General features: G+C 38.9%; 1 protein-coding gene across 2 annotated transcripts in view; it reads left to right on the top strand.

The window, feature by feature from the left end:
- The window catches only part of POLR3B (RNA polymerase III subunit B), an 88,991-nt gene that overhangs the window by 12,207 nt on the left and 59,305 nt on the right, over nucleotides 1-17,479 (top strand). Inside the window, exons 10-16 of one of the 2 annotated variants that reach the window (XM_020803636.3) lie at nucleotides 3,298-3,420; nucleotides 4,873-4,989; nucleotides 5,827-5,961; nucleotides 12,530-12,691; nucleotides 13,340-13,540; nucleotides 14,846-15,008; nucleotides 16,042-16,195. In XM_020803636.3, coding sequence (XP_020659295.3) covers nucleotides 3,298-3,420; nucleotides 4,873-4,989; nucleotides 5,827-5,961; nucleotides 12,530-12,691; nucleotides 13,340-13,540; nucleotides 14,846-15,008; nucleotides 16,042-16,195 — 1,055 coding nt within the window. The remainder of the gene's footprint in view (nucleotides 1-3,297; nucleotides 3,421-4,872; nucleotides 4,990-5,826; nucleotides 5,962-12,529; nucleotides 12,692-13,339; nucleotides 13,541-14,845; nucleotides 15,009-16,041; nucleotides 16,196-17,479) is intronic. The other variant, XM_078376207.1, reaches the window with a different exon arrangement.

Below are 17,479 nucleotides of genomic sequence, written 5' to 3'. Positions count from 1 at the left end.
GGAAAACGCCCAAGTTATTTCATTACAGATGTTTTTTAATAGGATATGGCAAATGCTCTTGATGGAGAAATTAACCAATAAGACAAGAATATACAGAAGATAAATAAAGCACAGTCGTTTTTTTTGAAACTTGGAAACTTTTGTTAAAATACGCCAATGGACTAAATGCAAAGTCACATGATTTAGGAAATAATTTAGATTGCTCAGATTGTTGGTCGGTAACTTTCTAGGATGGAATGGGGATTTGATATTAAATGTAATTTTGTTAAATGGTGTGAATAGCTGGTGTTTAGAAAGTTCAAATATTTAGTAGGTAAAATGAATGTTTAATTGCATTATCTGTTTGTAATGGGATTGATTAAAATAAAGATTTTGAGGGAGGAAATAACTGAGCTGGTGAAGAGAGCAAGTTAAGTTGCTTATTACAATTATTTATACCTGAGTGGCAGTGTCTAATACTTTGGTTTTTGCCTTGTGAAAAACTTACAAAAAGATTGATGATCTCAGCCTAAGGGTTTGTTTATCATTGTCTTCCAAATCATTAATTTCATTGTGCAGTTATGTGTAGGTAATTATAGAGCCTTTGACTGTGTGGACCGCAGCAAACTATGGCAAGTCCTTAAAGAAATGGGAGTGCCTGACCACTTTATCTATCTCCTGAGAAACCTATACATGGGACAGGAAGCAACAGTTAGAACTGGATATGGAACAACTGATTGGTTCAAAATTGGGAAAGGAGTACGACGAGGCTGTATATTGTCTCCCTGCCTATTTAACTTCTATGCAGAATACATCATGCGAAAGGCCGGACTGAATGAATCCCAAAGCAGAATTAAGATTGCAAGAAGAAATATCAACAACCTGAGATATCCAGATGATACCACTCTGATGGCAGAAAGTGAGGAGGAATTAAAGAATCTCTTAATGAGGGTGAAAGAGGAGAGCGCTAAAATGGTCTGAAGCTCAACATTAAAAAAAACTAAGATCATGGCCACTGGTCCCATCGCCTCCTGGCAAATAGAAGGGGAAGATATGGAGGCAGTGACAGATTTTACTTTCTTGGGCTCCATGATCACTGCAGATGGTGACAGCCATCATGTAATTAAAAAATGCCTGCTTCTTGGGAGGAAAGTGATGACAAACTTAGACAGCATCTTAAAAAGCAGAGACATCACCTTGCCGACAAAGGTCCGCATAGTCAAAGCTATGGTTTTTCCAGTAGCAATGTATGGAAGTGAGAGCTGGACCATAAAGAAGGCTGAACACTGAAGAATTGATGCTTTTAAGTTGTGGTGCTGGAGGAGACTCTTGAGAGTCCCCTGGACTGCAAGGAGAACAAACCTATCCATTCTGAAGGAAATCAACCCTGGGTGCTCACTGGAAGGACAGATCCTGAAGCTAAGGCTCCAATACTTTGGCCATCTCATAAAAAGAGAAGGCTCCCTGGAAAAAACCCTGATTTTGGGAAACTGAATGCAAGAGAAGAAGGGGATGACAGAGGACGAGATGGTTGGACAGTGTCATCAAAGCTACCAATATGAATTTGACCCAACCCCTGGAGGCAGTGGAAGACAGGAGGGCCTGGCGTGCTCTGGTCCATGGGGTCATGACGAGTCGGACATGACTTAACGGCTAAATAATTACAGAGATATACTTTCATCTACAGTGATTTTGCGGAGAGTGATTTGTCTCTTTCTGAATTTTTGTTTCTGTAAATTCAGGTTCCCATAATCAGCTCACATCCCAGATTTTTTTGGATACAGATGAGAAAAAGATATGGAGGCAGTACAATGAAATAAGCATGATATAACACGCAAGATATCACTAGTTTTTTTCTGACATATAACATCTGCTCTTGCTCCTGAAAGAAGTGCTACATGCATTCACAAATCTTGGAAACATTTTGTAAACTTATGTGCTTTTGAAATAGAAAGTATTTCTATTATCTGGACAATCTGTTGCGAAGGGAACATTTTTATTTTATTTATTTATTTATTGAGCTTATATGCCGCCCATTTAGACATAGTCTACTCTGGGCAGCTCACAAATGCGTAATAAAAACAATTAATATAAAGTATTGGTTTCCTACATTAACACAAAACAGAATAGATAAAGAAAGAGAGAGAATTACGTAGAGTCTGGAGGGAAGGCCTGTCTATACAACCAGGTCTTGAGTTGGTTTTTGAAAATGCCCAGCGAGGGGGCCAGATGAATCTCGGGGGGGAGCGAGCATGTTCCAAAGCCTGGGAACCACTGCCGAGAAGGCCCGGTGTCTTGTTTTTTCTTTCCGGGCCTCCCTCGGTGTTAGGCTCCTCAGTCGCCCCTCCTGGCTAGATCGGGTGATATGAGTAGATCTAGGTGGGAGGAGGCGTTCCGCCAAGTATTGAGGTCCTAAAACATTTAGGGCTTTGTGAGCATTAGAACTTTGAAATCAACGCGGAATCAAATGGGCAGCCAATGCAATGCAGCCAGAGTGGGAGTAATATAAACAGTGACTAGACAGACTGTGATGTAAAAAGATGCTAAGAATCCCTGTAAAGTAACCTGAAATCAAAGGTGGCAGGTGCTGAGACTTGCCTTGCAAAAGAAACCCTGTGCCTTTTCAAGGAAGCACAGTGATGCACCGGAAGACTTGAGGGAGTAGGGGAGCTCATCACAATGCAGACATTTTTCTGCTGAATGGCTAGCAGCATCCACATGATGTCTGTGGCTGTTATATTCTATGCACCTGCACACCAGTGAGTGAACAGCACCCATCACCATTTCAATGGTGCCATTTTCCTTTTCCTCATGCAGTAGCATTCCATGGCAGATGCGGGTAACCTGCAAATCTCACAAGGAGGTGGAACTATTTGTCATATGCTTGGAACAACATCTGACATGTTTCCCTAACTTCAAAGCAGATATGTAAATATAAAAGACATCATTGCTTTCCTGTCGTTTTTCAGCTGGCCTGCTGGCTTGCATTTGTCAGGTACAAAACAATGGCCATTCGTTTGTATTAAGAAATGGCCTGACTTTTTTTTTTCTTGTTGGTGATTGGCCAACTAATAGAAGCATAGCAAAAATGTACTCTGCCTGGCTTGTCTTCTGCTGCTGCTTATCAAGATTTTCATCCCATAGTTTGAGTATGTGTTGAGCCAGTGCCAGATGGTCTTGTGTCTGAAAGAAACTCGCTTTTGCTTAGGAGTAATACTAACTACAATACCAAATTAGCATAAGCAAATGTCAGCGAGTTAGCACAAAGGCAACATTCTTCCCCGCATTCTACCTTTTATATTTCTTTCCCACTTTCAGGCCATGGGTGTTGAAAGCGACCAAGAGATTGTGCAGATGATTGGTACAGAGGAGCATGTGATGGCTGCATTTGGCCCAAGCTTGGAGGAATGCCAGAAAGCTCAGATTTTCACACAGATGCAGGTGTGTAACATGTCAAGCCTTTGCCACTGATGCATTTTTTTTAAAAAATGAACCTTATTTTTGCCTTTTGTTTGTTAATTGGGTGGTTCAGAAGATGCTCTGGTGGATATGTACCTGTCCACCAGTACTCTGTACAACCTACCCGTATTTTTCGCTCCATAAGACGCACCTTTCCATAAGACGCACCAATTTTTTAGGAGAAGAAAACAGGAAAATATAATCTGTTTTCTTCGCTCCATAAGATGCACAGACTTTCCACCCCCCTGTTTTGTGGGGGGAAAGTGCGTCTTATGGTGCGAAAAATACGGTATGTACTCTGTTTACTGTGGGCCAGATGCAGAGCTTAGAGATGTTACTCATTTGGATTAAAATCTAGACTTGTCCAGCTAGGGGCTGGGGAATTCTGAAAGTTGTAGCCAAAAGAAACAACATTTCCCAGCATTTCTATGTAAACGTATATTGCCCTTATAGGAAAAAAAATAATCTTTTAAGTGCCTATCTATGCAATATTTAGTCTGAAATTGAAGAATATTAGGCTGTATCACCACACCTTAAGAACTGTGTATTTAGATATTCTCCTCATTTGAATTTTTGAAGATACAGTGTATTGTTCACTTCATCAGAAAGAGAACTTTAATGTGGCTTGCAGGTCAAGACAAATGGTACAAAACACAAATTAATTGCATGAAATCAAGATATAATCTTATACTTCTAGCCTATTATTTCATCTTGTTTTGGTTTCTGTTAGATTCCATTTCTTTAATGGCAGAAGAGGCAGTGCCACTCTGGTTGGCGTGGTTAATAGAAAGTCTTGGTTTGCTCAACCTTTTCAAACTTTAGTAGGTTATTGTTGAAACCTTTGGAATACTAGTAACCAGAACACAAAGGTGCTAGGCATGCAAGATTTAAAATCTTGCTAGGAGATATATTTTCTCCTAAAATGAGTTGAAACTCTTCTGATTAAAAATGAGATAGGGTCACTGACTGATCAGTCCATTTTCATCAGTTATTTTCTTGAAGAAGCATCTTGTTTATTTGTTGTTGTTTCATTGTTTTGACTTATAGCACCCCATGGTTCTAAAGCACTCTCTGGGCAATTTACAACATAGTTACACAAACAACACTTTGCCCCCCAGCAAGCTGGGTACTCATTTTACCAGCCTCAGAATAATGGAAGGCTGAGTCATTCTTGAGGTGGTACCGGAATCTGTCAGAATTAAACTCAAGTCGTGAGCACAGGCTTGACTGAAGTACTGCAGTTTTAGTTACTGCACCACTGGTCTGTGTTGTATTCTTTTGTATTCCTGACCAGCAGCTACCTTGTCAAAGTAAATCTTATCCTTGAAAGGAGAAATTTATGAAGATGATACGTAGTGAAGCTTAAAGAGAAGTGACAGTAAAGCTTCTCACTAGAAACGATTTACTAACATGAGCCTGGTTTTCACTTTACAGGCATTAAAGTATCTGGGGAATAAAGTCCGAAGACAGAGAATTTGGGGAGGACCCAAGAAAACTAAGATGGAAGAAGCAAGAGAGCTGCTAGCGACAACCATTCTTGCCCATGTCCCTGTATGTCAGTACTTCTTTTACTGTGAAATAGCTTTCCATGTTCCAATTCTGCTTGTTGGGGGAGAGGCAGGGATTAAACTTTCTAGTGGCAACGGAGATAGGATTCCCACTCTTTAGGATCAGTTAAGATTGAATATCACAAAGAAAAGGATTTTCCCTGTTGCAATTGAACCTGTGAGGATGACTATCTTCATCTTCTTCATTCCAACTCAGTTTGGATAGGTAATTCAGGGACAGTTGCTTCCTAGTTTTGATATTCATAGGTCTGTATTTTAAATATCTTTTTTACTCAGAGATCACTAGATACTGTGCAAGCTTTCAGGTTCTTTGGATATGTTTATCTGGCAAGATGTTGGAAACGCAGGTTGAGACTGGTGACACCTGTGTGGTGAAATTTTAAATGGAACGTTGGGGGGAAATTAGAATCTGTGATGAATAAAAATGATTTTTTTAACAACAGTTTTCTTTTAAGTAGCATTAGAATCATGTTAATCTTCAGTATTTAGGACTGGGTTTAGGGTTGTAGTTATACACGCACAAAGGTAAAAGTGCAGATGTAGTCATATACTGTACTCATATACTGGCCACAATTAGTGATATTTTCCTATAAGGTACCATCACTTGAACACTGCTTTTTCTTTTTGAAAATCAATTACTTTGACACGTTCATTACCTCTTCAGAAGATTAAATGGAGTGGTGAAATCTTTTCTCTGAAACTTGAGATTGTTCCAGCCCTGAAAGATCATTTTATCTGTGCTGCAGGTTTATTTAGTATAATTTTTGAGAAGGGTTTTGTTGTTTCCCTCTAATTTTTACTGCTGTTTTCCTTATCCGAGGTGAAAGAATTCAACTTCCGCTCTAAATGCATATATACAGCTGTGATGGTCCGCAGAGTTATTCTAGCCCAGGGAGACAATAAAGTCGATGACAGAGATTATTATGGAAACAAACGATTGGAGTTAGCAGGTCAAGTAAGTGCACAGTGTTTTGACTTCATATGCTTAAAAAGTCAACACATCTTTCTGTGGCGTAGTACACTGCCGTGGAGTAACCATCCTGTCTTTGCCTGTTTGCATTGAGTGGCAGATGCCTATCGTGATTCCCATTAGTATTAGCAGGGCTAATTCTGTCCTTTATTAGTAGAGCTGCCTGTTGCTATGTTCTGTCAAGTTGCATCCAATTTATGATGATCCTAATAGGATATTCAAGGTATGTGATTTATTCCAGGAGCGATTTATTGTTGCCACCTCCCAGTGTGTTTCTGTGGCTGATTTGAACTCTGGCCTCCTGATTCCTAGTCAAACAACTCTACTACACCTTATTGGCTCTCACTCCCCTGGTAGAAGCAGCCCATTAATCTGTTAATTAGACCAATCACTTGATTAAATATTGTGGCTTAATTAAAAAAAAGGAATGGTTGCAGTTAACCAGTGATTGCCCTGATCCAACCACACATTTCCTAGATTGCCCTCCCACCAGGATACCAAAGAGTTAGCTACTTTTTTCCCCTCTAGTACGGCCAAAGCAATAGGATCCTACTAGTCTCTTGCAGCAGTGTTGGGATTGCTGTGTTTTATCCATATGTAGCTGAGGCAAGACTTGCCTGAGTGTGTGTACACACAAACCAAGCCCACAGCAGAAGTATAAACTGCAGGTAGAATATGTTGTCTAGATCTGACTGGGGGGGGCAGGATAATATATGTAGTGTTGATAAGTCATAGGATGTCCTGCAAAACAACTGATATCGGAAGGAAAGACAAGACCAGCCCAGGTTTTCTTTTAGCAGAGAGGGCAGTGGGGTACATGAAACCTGACCTTAGGTATGTCTGCTCAGAATCAATGTGCTGCTGAGTTTCATAGAACGTCCTTCCACATAACCATGCATAGAATTTCAGCCATTATATACGTATTTTTCGCTCCATAGGACGCACCTTTCCATAAGACGCACCAATCCGTTTTCTTTGCTCCATAAGACGCACAGACTTTCCTCCCTCCTGTTTTGTGGGAAAAAAGTGCGTCTTATGGTGCAAAAAATACGGTTTGCTTAAGGAAGGAAGGAAGAGCTTCTGAAAAGAGGCAAAGATGCAGCCAAACTACAGGCACATTCATGGTTACCTGTGTCTATAGTTGTGCATTTCAAAGTTTTGCTGCCAAGTTCTGTCTTTTCTTCTTCAAGAAGTGTCCATATCTGGCAGATCACTGTTAGAAAAAGAGTATTATAATAAATGGGCAGTTCTTCAGTTCTTTGTTTTGGGTGGACCTAATAGAATTTCCATGTATGAATTAAACATGCCACTGTTGTTGTTTTAATTTTCCCAAACTGGTCTGCCATTTCTCTGGTAATGGTGGAGAAGACATTGGCCCCCATGATACAGTATTTCTTTATATACTTGATAAGAACTACATTGTATTTTCACTTTTATTAACATATGCTTGGATGTATTTTGTAAATTGGATACCCAATGTGGTGTAGTGGAAAGAATAATGGACTAGGACTCAGAAGACTGGGTTCAATTCCTCAGACCTGCCATGGAAACTCAATGGAAGGTAGAGCTAGTAAAACCACTCCTTAAATATCTCACTTACTTTGACAACCCCATTAGAGTTCCTATAAGTCAGTTCCGAGTTGCTGACACGTAACAACATTTTGTAAATTAATAAAACACCTCATTTTAAGCCTGTTGCTTGGTGCTCTCAGCTAGAGGCACTGTCTAAATGGCCTGTGGTATTATAATTTTTTTAAAGGTGGCTGTGTTTCTGAGCTAAAAATCTGTTGCTTAAAAATTTGAATGAAAAAGACTGTTCCTGTCTATGGGGGAAAAGCATAGCAGTGTACACAATGTGAAGACATAAAAGGCATTGTGTCTATAAAAATGTGGGAAAACAATAGCAGCTAATTTCACACCCCATGGGACAAGAGAATATGAAATGTGCTTTAGCTTTAGATAACGGTTGTTTCCACTAGCCAAGCTGGTTTACAGATCTTCCTCTTAGTCTTTCTGCCCACTAGAGGCTTGGTAGGCCAGGTGCCAGCAGAGGTGTTAGTGAAACCTAGCAATTCCAAGCTTAATCTTTTCACCTACCCTTTCTCTTCCCTTAATGTGTTCATTATTTTCTGAGCATTTCCCTCGTCTTTGTCCTCAGGGTTTGTTTGGCATTTTCCCCCCTTTTCTTTCTAATTCAGCTGGCTTTGTATGGGTGAGATATGGAACAGTACCAAAATCCGGCACCGTGGAAAGGAAGGGATTTCTACCCTGTGACAAAAGAAAACCGCCTTGACTTCAGAGATTGACTAATCCCAGCTGTTCTGATAATATAATTAAGGCTGCCTAATATCTTTAATTTTGCCACCAGTTTGTGTGAAAAGGAGAATTTGGCACTCTAAAGCCTTAAACACTAAATGGCAATCTCAAGGCGCCTAATTAGAATTCTCTGACATTAAGCTAATTGGTGAAACTGTATTTCAACGGCTTAGCTACTTTATTAATTTTTTTCCTAAGTATTTTCAATGAAAATCAATTGATGAGCTGTCACTTTTCTCCCTTATGCCCCCCATTGCCTCAAATGTAATTTGCTCTTCAATGCTCCTCTCTGAAAGACCCTGTGCTTACTATAAAAATGCAATGAATATTTTCTCTGGCATTCTATCCTATTCTCTTTTTAATCACTTACTCTTGACCTAAAAAATGGTTAGTGCAAAACTTTCTCTAGGGTTCCTAGAGAAAGCTTGTGTTTATACAGAAATTAACAAAGAAAGGCTTCAGACTAGAAGTCAAGACATTTGTGTATACTTAACTTTATTACTTCATACTGCAACAAAATATTGGTGACTGTTCTGAAGACTGTGGACATATCTGTGGCATTTTTGTATGTAAATGTCTTGGTAATTTTGATGCTCAGTCAGAAAACAGCCCATTCACTGGTATTCAGATGGGAAACCACAGGGGAAGAACCAAAGCTCAATGGCAGAGCATGTGCTTTGCATGCAAAAAAATTTCAAGTTATGTCCTCATCTTCTTGAGACAGGGATGGAAAATTCACTTCTCTGAAACTGAGAGAGGTGCTGCCAGTCAGTGCTGAGTTAGAAGCACCAGAGATCTGATGGTATAAGATGGCTGTCTCTTACTGATTTGGACCCAGATCATCCAGTGTGGATTATTTTATATATCATTCTTGGGGGCTTCCAGACAAGGAAGTGACAGAGACTCAAAAAAGGTTTGCAGCCCTGGTTCCCTCTCTAAAGTTGACTTAAGAGAGTGACTGGTGAAATCTGAAGTATGCTGGGTTGGTAGTAAAACAAAAGGTCTTCACTGTGCATTAGGGTTTTAGGGGAATTGGACTATGTAGCTGGAAATTGTATGAATTGTAACCAACCAACTCCCCAAAAGAACTGATGATACTTCGGGATCTGACTACAGCAGAGGAAGGACTTCATTGTACTCTACTTGTAGAGAAGCCCTGCAGGGTGTTAAAAAAAAACACAGGCCCAGAGTGTTTCTCAGATCTCCAGAGTGGTCTTTTGCAGGGGTGTGAAGAAGAGAGAAGGGTTGTTCGATCTTGGTGGGAACACAGGAATCTAATAGAAGTGCACCACTGTATTCTGCCTTATCTCTGTGGCAAATCCAATGTCTGAATTTGCATGAAGTCCCTGGGTGAACAGAAATGTAACTGGCATCCAAATTTGTGATTGTATTTATGAGACTGCATCAGTGCTAGGCTGCAGTTTATTCACGTAGCATTTCTTTGCTGGTGTGGTACATTTAAGGACTACATCATGGTGGACAGCCATGCAAACCTGATTCTCTTTGGTGTCAGAAATAAAGACTCTTTAAAAGGGGAAAGGGCTGAACTTCCTGGTTGTTTTGAGTAACCACTGGTGCATTCTAGAATTGACACAGAAGCTGTTCTGCACTTGAACCACAGATACATTCTTTGAGAGTTCCATGTGGGGCTATTTTTCATGACTTGAATAACTTGTAATTCCAGAAAAAAATTGTTTCAGATCTGATACATATTTTCAGTTTATATGGTCCCAGTAAAATGAAAAGCAAAGGATATTTCAGTGTCCTGTGCTTTGTGCAAACCAGCAAGGACCTGATGATGATAGAAAGATTGGCAAATAGTTAATGGATCCATTCATTTGAAGGGCAAAATGAATGATGAGGCCTCGGCCAACTGAGACAGAGTAGTGTTAATACTCTTAACAAAGTATTCTAAGAAAATGGAGACAGTTTAGTTTGATCTCATTCCATGCAGGAATTAAATTATGCAATAGACTCCAGAATGTCTTAGCAGGGCCTACTTGAATACCTAGTTTGTTCAGCACTTAACAATGTGTTGTGTACTGAGAGCATGCATTTTTGGCTTTGAGTAGCTACTCTATTTTTAGTCTTCCTGACATTAGAAGCTGCAGTAAAACCAAATTTTTGGAAAATAATGTTCTAGACTATGTACATATTTTTAGGAGGTGAGGAATAACTGGAAGTGAGAGGGAGATAGTCAATCTGTAAATATTTTGCTTTGTATCTTTTTTGGTGTGACAACATATCAGTAAAATTTACTACTAGAAGCAGAGTAAAATATGAATAGAGTAACAGATAAACAAATTAAAAGGTAAGCATGAAAAATAATGACCTAAACCCAATTCCTACTTTCATCTAAAGTAGATCTACTGAGTCAATGGAGATTTACATATATGTTGAGCTATCATTCCATTCATTTAATAGGTCTACTTTAGTTCAGCCTAAGCAATTGGATTCAGGTTAATAAAATAAAAAAACAGTTGGAAGAAAAGTATTGATTATAGAGCCAAAAAATTGGAAATAGCCATTTTCCAAATAGAAGGAGAACAGTTTTGTTGACCCTTTAAGGAGGGAGTCATTTTGGGAGTTATATGCTTTTGATGATGTTATGATGCAGTTGACGGTTGTCTGTAAATCATCATTTCTGAAAATAAGCTAGGAGGCCTCCTGGACCAAGATGTTGTAGAGCAATTTAAAAATTGTAAATCCAGACAATTTAAAAGAGGCTGTATGGGAATTTAAAGATTATAATTGTTGTAGAATGGTTGGAATATGAATGTTCTTATTCTGTTGTTGGCACATTTATTTGTTTGTTACGGTAGAAATTCATAGGTGTCTTCTGGTAGAAATTACTGGGGTCATTAAGTATTTTGTAATTTTAAGAAATTTTCTGTTACTTTAGTTCAAAGGTTCTTAAGAAAAGCATTTTAAAAAGCTGCTTTGGGTCTAAGGTTGGTATCCAGAGCCTTTCTCCAGGTGCCCCAACTAGAAGGGAGGCAGATTTCTAAAAGACAGAAGGCCTTGGTGATAGCATGGCATATATAGAATACTCAGCACAGAATGCCCCTCTTTATGCTTTTTTTAGGGAAGGGGGAGGTGAATACCATTCTATTTTCCAGGTTATTTTAAGAACTATTTTAGTGTTTTTAGACTTATGCACTGTGGATTTTCTTTGGTTTTCTGGTGTGCTGTCCTATTTTTATTCCCTTGCTGTTGTTTTTAGTTTGTGTAAATTTATTTTTGTCTATTTTATTATTGCTTTACTATAATTCTATATTTTTCAATTCACTATACATGATCCAGATAAATTTTTCTGTGAGCGGTCTAAAAATACAGTGGCCAAAATCCTTTTGCGTTTTTAGGCTGACATAACGCACTCACCATAAATCTCAGCTGCACAATGCCAAAAGTTAAGTCACCATAGACATTTGCCCTTGTGTGACAAATCTCACATCTTGGAATAAAACAGCAAGAGCCCATGCTTTCTTAACTGCTGGCAATTCACCACCAAGGTTTATGCTGATTGTGTTTACTCACTGTGTAAGTAATAGGTTTTGACCAGTACTGAAATAAAAACTTCTCTTTTTATCATGTTCAAAATTGTGAAGTCTGATAGTATTTGTCCTTAGGCATCAACAGGATTAACTCATTTCTGCTTTGTAGGGATCATTAGATCAGAATGTGGAGAATGTCATTCTCTTAATATAGCGGTGCCTCGCTAGACAGTTACCCCGCATGACAGTTTTTTCGCTAGACATCGGCTTTTTGCAATTGCTATAGCGATTCGCAAAACAGTGATTCCTATGGGGGAATTTTGCTGGACAATGTTTGGTCCCTGCTTCGCAAACTGATTTTTGCTAGACGACAATTTTGACAGCTCCCTCCATGCTCGCAAACAGGTGTTTTCGGGACCTAAGCTTCGCAAGACAGCGATTTAAACAGCTGATCAGCAGTTCACAAAGCGGCTTTCCTATGGCCGATCTTCGCTAGACAACGATGATTCTTCCCCAATGGAACACATTAAACAGGTTTCAATGCATTCCAATGGGAAAATGCTTTTCGCTAGACAATGATTTCGCTAAATAGCGATTTCAGTGGAAAGGATTATCATCGTCTAGCAAGGCACCACTGTAGGTTGATATGTATATAGCAATAGTCTTCCAGGTCTTCCACTCATAGTAATTCTCTGGTTGCTAAATGGCTTGTAACTGCTCTATCTCCTGTTTTATCATTGCAGCTTCTTTCCCTTCTGTTTGAAGATCTGTTCAAGAAATTTAACTCTGAATTAAAAAAGATTGCTGATCAAGTAATTCCCAAACAAAGGGCAGCCCAGTTTGATGTTGTTAAACATATGCGGCAAGATCAAATCACCAATGGTATGGTGAATGCCATCTCCACTGTAAGTGTTTCATTTGCTCTTGGAACATCACTGGCCCATGGAGCAATCAGCTAAGTCTGATTTGAAATCAGAACCCTTGAGAGAGAATGGCACTGGGTTACAATCAACAGCATGGTATAAAATGCATTAAAAACATACATTTCAAAAACTCTTTTAAAGCCAAAGTTGTGTATTGCTCCATGACTGCTTTCAACTTTTTGAAACCATTGTATTTGTCAACTTCTCATCTAAAATCTTAGTGCTGTTATGTTGTTACTATTCAAGTAAGCATTCACCACATTTTTCTACTGGAAAGCCTTGAGAATAGATTGGGACTGAAACGTTTGTACCACTGCTCTAGTTGAAAGAGCCATATTTGAAATTATCCATTTCAGAATGGATAATAATAACAAATACACACCATCAAGTTGATTCCAACTTAAGGCAACTCTTTCTTGGGTTTGCTAGGTGTAGAGTATTCATAAGTGATTTACCATTCCCTTTTTCTGGATGTGATCTGGAACTTTGCAGCTTGCCCAAGGCCAGATAGGCTGGCTTTTCCACACACCAAGTGGGAAACTACCAATCTCTAGCTCCACAACCGGGTGTGAAAACTGGAAAACAGCTTGTACTGCATTTTGGCAGACTTTTGTAATTCTTCACCTTTAGGGAAATTGGTCGCTGAAAAGATTCAAGATGGATCGTCAGGGTGTGACTCAAGTGTTGTCCCGCTTGTCTTATATATCTGCTTTGGGTATGATGACAAGAATCTCTTCTCAGTTTGAAAAAACAAGAAAAGTGAGTGGTCCTCGGTCTTTGCAGCCATCTCAGTGGGGTATGTTGTGCCCCTCAGACACTCCAGAAGGAGAGGTAAGTACTCTAAACTTAATTTCTTCCTCCCATCCTACCCCGTCACAGTGATCATGTCATCACAATCCATACTGCTAACTTTCATCCAAGACTGTGTTCGCTGAAACATTTTTAAAGTACAGATTAATATGTCTGTACTATCTTCTGAGGTACCAAGAACTTGATTGTCTCATGTTCTGCTTTTTGCTTTATTTGCCTGTCTTCTCCCTCCTCTTCCATCTATGCTTCCTCCAAAGTAGGGGAATGCCCCACGTTTGCCACAGAATGGCAAACAAGTCTTGCTAAAGCAGCTACCATTCTCGAATGTTGCCTCATTCACTTTGCTTTTCACCTTGACTACAATCCAATAAAAAGCAGTTTTCAGTAAAAGCTTAGTCTGCATATTTATTTGAACGTATAACTGAATGAGTTTTACCCAAAATATTAGTTGAGTCTGAGACTAATGGAAATCATGTGAACATAAGTTTTTGTCTCTCGAGTTGCATATCTACATACTGTTCCTTGAGAGGAAGTACTATTGAACTCCATTAGTCAGACATCTGAGTAAAGATACATGGAATCAGGTTCTGAGTCCTGTTCTGCTTCCTTCACTAGAACTTAGCCATGACAAACTGAACAAAATCTGGTACCACCAGTCACACATAGTAATAACTAATGTTAGTAGTTTGAAAGTTTGCGCTACATACTGAACAATATTTCATTAATGCATATGACACACAGAGAGCTTTTCAATGTGTTAAAATTTGCTATCAGTGGGTGAGTTTATTTAAAACAAAATACAGTGGTGCCTCGCTAGACAATTACCTCACAAAATGGTTAATTCGCAAGACGATGGGTTTTTGCGATCGCTATAGCGCTTCGCAAAATGGTTTTCCCTATGGGTGATTTTCGCTAGACGATGTTTTGGTCTGTGCTTCGCAAGATGGGGTTTTTTTTCCCTGAGACCATTTTCTGCAAGACGACGATTTTGACAGCTGGGTCCGCGCTTCGCAAAAGGTTTTTTAGGGACGGTTTTTCACAAGACAGCGATTTTGACAGCTGGGTCTGTGCTTTGCAAAACGGTTTCTCTATGGGCAATTTTTGCAAGACGACGATTTTTCCCCCATTGAACACATTAAATGGATTTCAATGCATTCCAGTGGGGAACTGCATTTCGCAAAACGATGTTTTCACAAGACAGTGATTTTCGCGGAATGAATTAACATTGTTTTGCGAGGCACCACTGTAAAAGCTAATGTACAATGAATGTATGCAAAGTCATTGCCTATGCACTCCATTTTCAAAATCTTTTCCATATGTCTTCAGGCCTGTGGCTTGGTTAAAAACCTGGCGCTAATGACTCACATTACTACTGATATGGAAGATGGCCCAATTATTAAATTAGCTGGTAACCTGGGAGTAGAAGATGTAAACCTTCTATGTGGAGAAGAACTTTCATATCCAAACGTTTTCCTTGTTTTCCTTAATGGTATGGCATTTCTAAAAATCTCTTTGCTTGTTTTTTTAACTTGAGAAATAAAGGGAAGATTAACCTAAGTATGCAGTTGTCTGCCTTTTTAATGAAATAATCTACAGAGAGTATTGTTTCATAACATAGTATTTTTAGTAGGATGGTTCTGGATGCTGAGACCAGGTGGCTAAATGGAATGGCTTCTTAAATTTATTTATTTTATTTATTCAATGTGTTGCCCTTCTTTGGGTTCTAGTTTTGGTTTCTTGTTACAAGTTTCTACTATCCTCATGTGTGGAATTCCCAGACTCTAAAGAGGCAGGTTGAAAAGATTGTGTAATTTTTTTTTCCTTCCATGTGCTATAGCTTCCTCAGTAAAACCTTGTGGAAAAAAATAATTCCTAACTGGAAGAGAGGCCTAAATTCTTTGTTGTAGAAATAGCAATTTCAGCTTTTAAAAAGTCTCTTAAAGTAATTTTAAGTTGTAGTTTTAGAGTGGGGTGTAATAAAATTGTTTGTGAACTGCTTGAATATGGGTGTGGGTTTAAAATATTTAGATGTTTTAGTAAAAAAAAAAACCCACATTTTCCGTTATTGCATTACCTCAATATAAAAGCAAAGTGTGCTGCTTATATGCTACCCCATTATGCTTAAAGTACTCTCTGTGTAGCTGGATCTCTGAGTATTCTGATGCAGTGCATACTTCTGAATAGCTTCAGTCCATAGGCAGGTGCTTGTGTACCTGTGACAAGATTATTGTCTTGGCAAGAATGAATATTTTAAGCATGTCCAAACAATATGCATGACCTATGCAGAAAGCCAGTTGGGTTCAACACTTTTAATTCTAAGAAATTATAGATCCCCCTATTAAGTGATGAAGTTTCAGATTCAGGAAAGTGTAAAAGAGCAGCAACACGCTGATGCTATTGCATCTAAGCAGGGAACGACATAGGGTGTTTGTAGCCACTGCTGGTCCATCCATCCCAAAGGAAATAGTAGGAGCCAAGGAAGTAAAGATGGAAATTCATAATATCATTCTCTTCTCGCATAGGCAACATTCTTGGTGTTATTCGAGACCATCAGAAGCTGGTCTACACCTTTCGATTGATGCGTAGAGCAGGCTATATCAATGAATTTGTTTCAATCTCAACAAATCTAACAGACCGATGTGTGTATATTTCCTCCGATGGCGGAAGACTGTGCCGGTAAGCATCTTAAAATGGTGTCCTCTTCAGTTATTATATATATACAATAATGAACTCCACCTACGCTGTCATATTTATTCAGCTCATTCTCAAGGACAGATTGTAAGGGCAGGCAGATATGTGCACAAGAGAGAAATGCACAGTGCAGGTTTACTGCTGAAACAATTACTTGGTGACCCAAAAATCAGTTGTGTGACTTGATCATCCAGTATGACATGTTTCAGCAGTAAAAAGGCAGTATCAGTGCAATCAGCATTGGATGACCAGTAGGCATATAACCAGTTTTGATATTGTTACACTTGTGGCTTTGGGGATTTTTAAAATCCTTTTACAGTTGTTTCAGATTTCCACTTCAGCATTTTGAAAGGGTTAGTGTCTAAACCATTAGTCTGGGCTTTTGGAGTGGAATGTTGGCGCATATTGTAGTTATTTGCTACACACTGCAAGAGCATCTTGTGCAAACAGGAACAGACCTTGATGTTTGGATGGCACATGCCATTCTTTGTTTCAGTGTGGTAGTGGAGAAGAACTCTTGAGAATCCTGGCTGTGGCCTGAAAATACATAGTTCAATTTTGTAGCTCAGTGTGCAGATGGTAAATATTTTTATTCCCTTCCTTCAGCATGGAATTGGAATTCTGTGGGCCATCTTAACAGAATAATTAACTAGTGGATGAAATCCTGTTGCTTTTTTTACACATGTGGAAGATAAATGGTGTAACAGTCCCCCACTGGGACTTCAGAATCCCATTGGGGTCTCATTGCCAACTAGAAATGAATAAATGTGAAGCCATTTGTCTTCCGTATATGTAAAAAAGCAACAGGATTTCAGTCATATTTATATTTCCAAAGTGCTATTGTCTAGTTATTGTGTTACAAACAGCAATGTTTGTAGACTTTCTCTATTAGAGACCTGATGCAACTAATTATTTTGTGCATATGCTGAATAAAATTCTTGAAATGGAGTTGTTCTTAGCCTTTACTACCTTGCATCTATCTCACCAAGCACTTTTTCAAAAAGTCTGAATTCTATAGTAAAGCCTACTTCTTTCCAAGACATTTATAGGTTTAATGATGTTCTGCTGTTGTATTTACTATTTTCAGTAGGTTGGTGAACAGAGAGAATGGAGAATTAGTGAAAATGCAGGAGTGTCCAAAGTTACTACTAGAATCCCCAAAAATCACAATAGGATGATTTGTGGGTTGTTGGAGACTGCATGTCACTCTTGTAAAAAGGCATGTGGAATGAGGGAGAGTGAATTCTGAGTAATTTGTATGACAAAAAA

Source organism: Pogona vitticeps, chromosome 5, assembly GCF_051106095.1.
Source record: "Pogona vitticeps strain Pit_001003342236 chromosome 5, PviZW2.1, whole genome shotgun sequence".
Lineage (NCBI taxonomy): Eukaryota > Metazoa > Chordata > Lepidosauria > Squamata > Agamidae > Pogona > Pogona vitticeps.
This window is presented reverse-complemented; position numbering and strand designations above follow the sequence as displayed.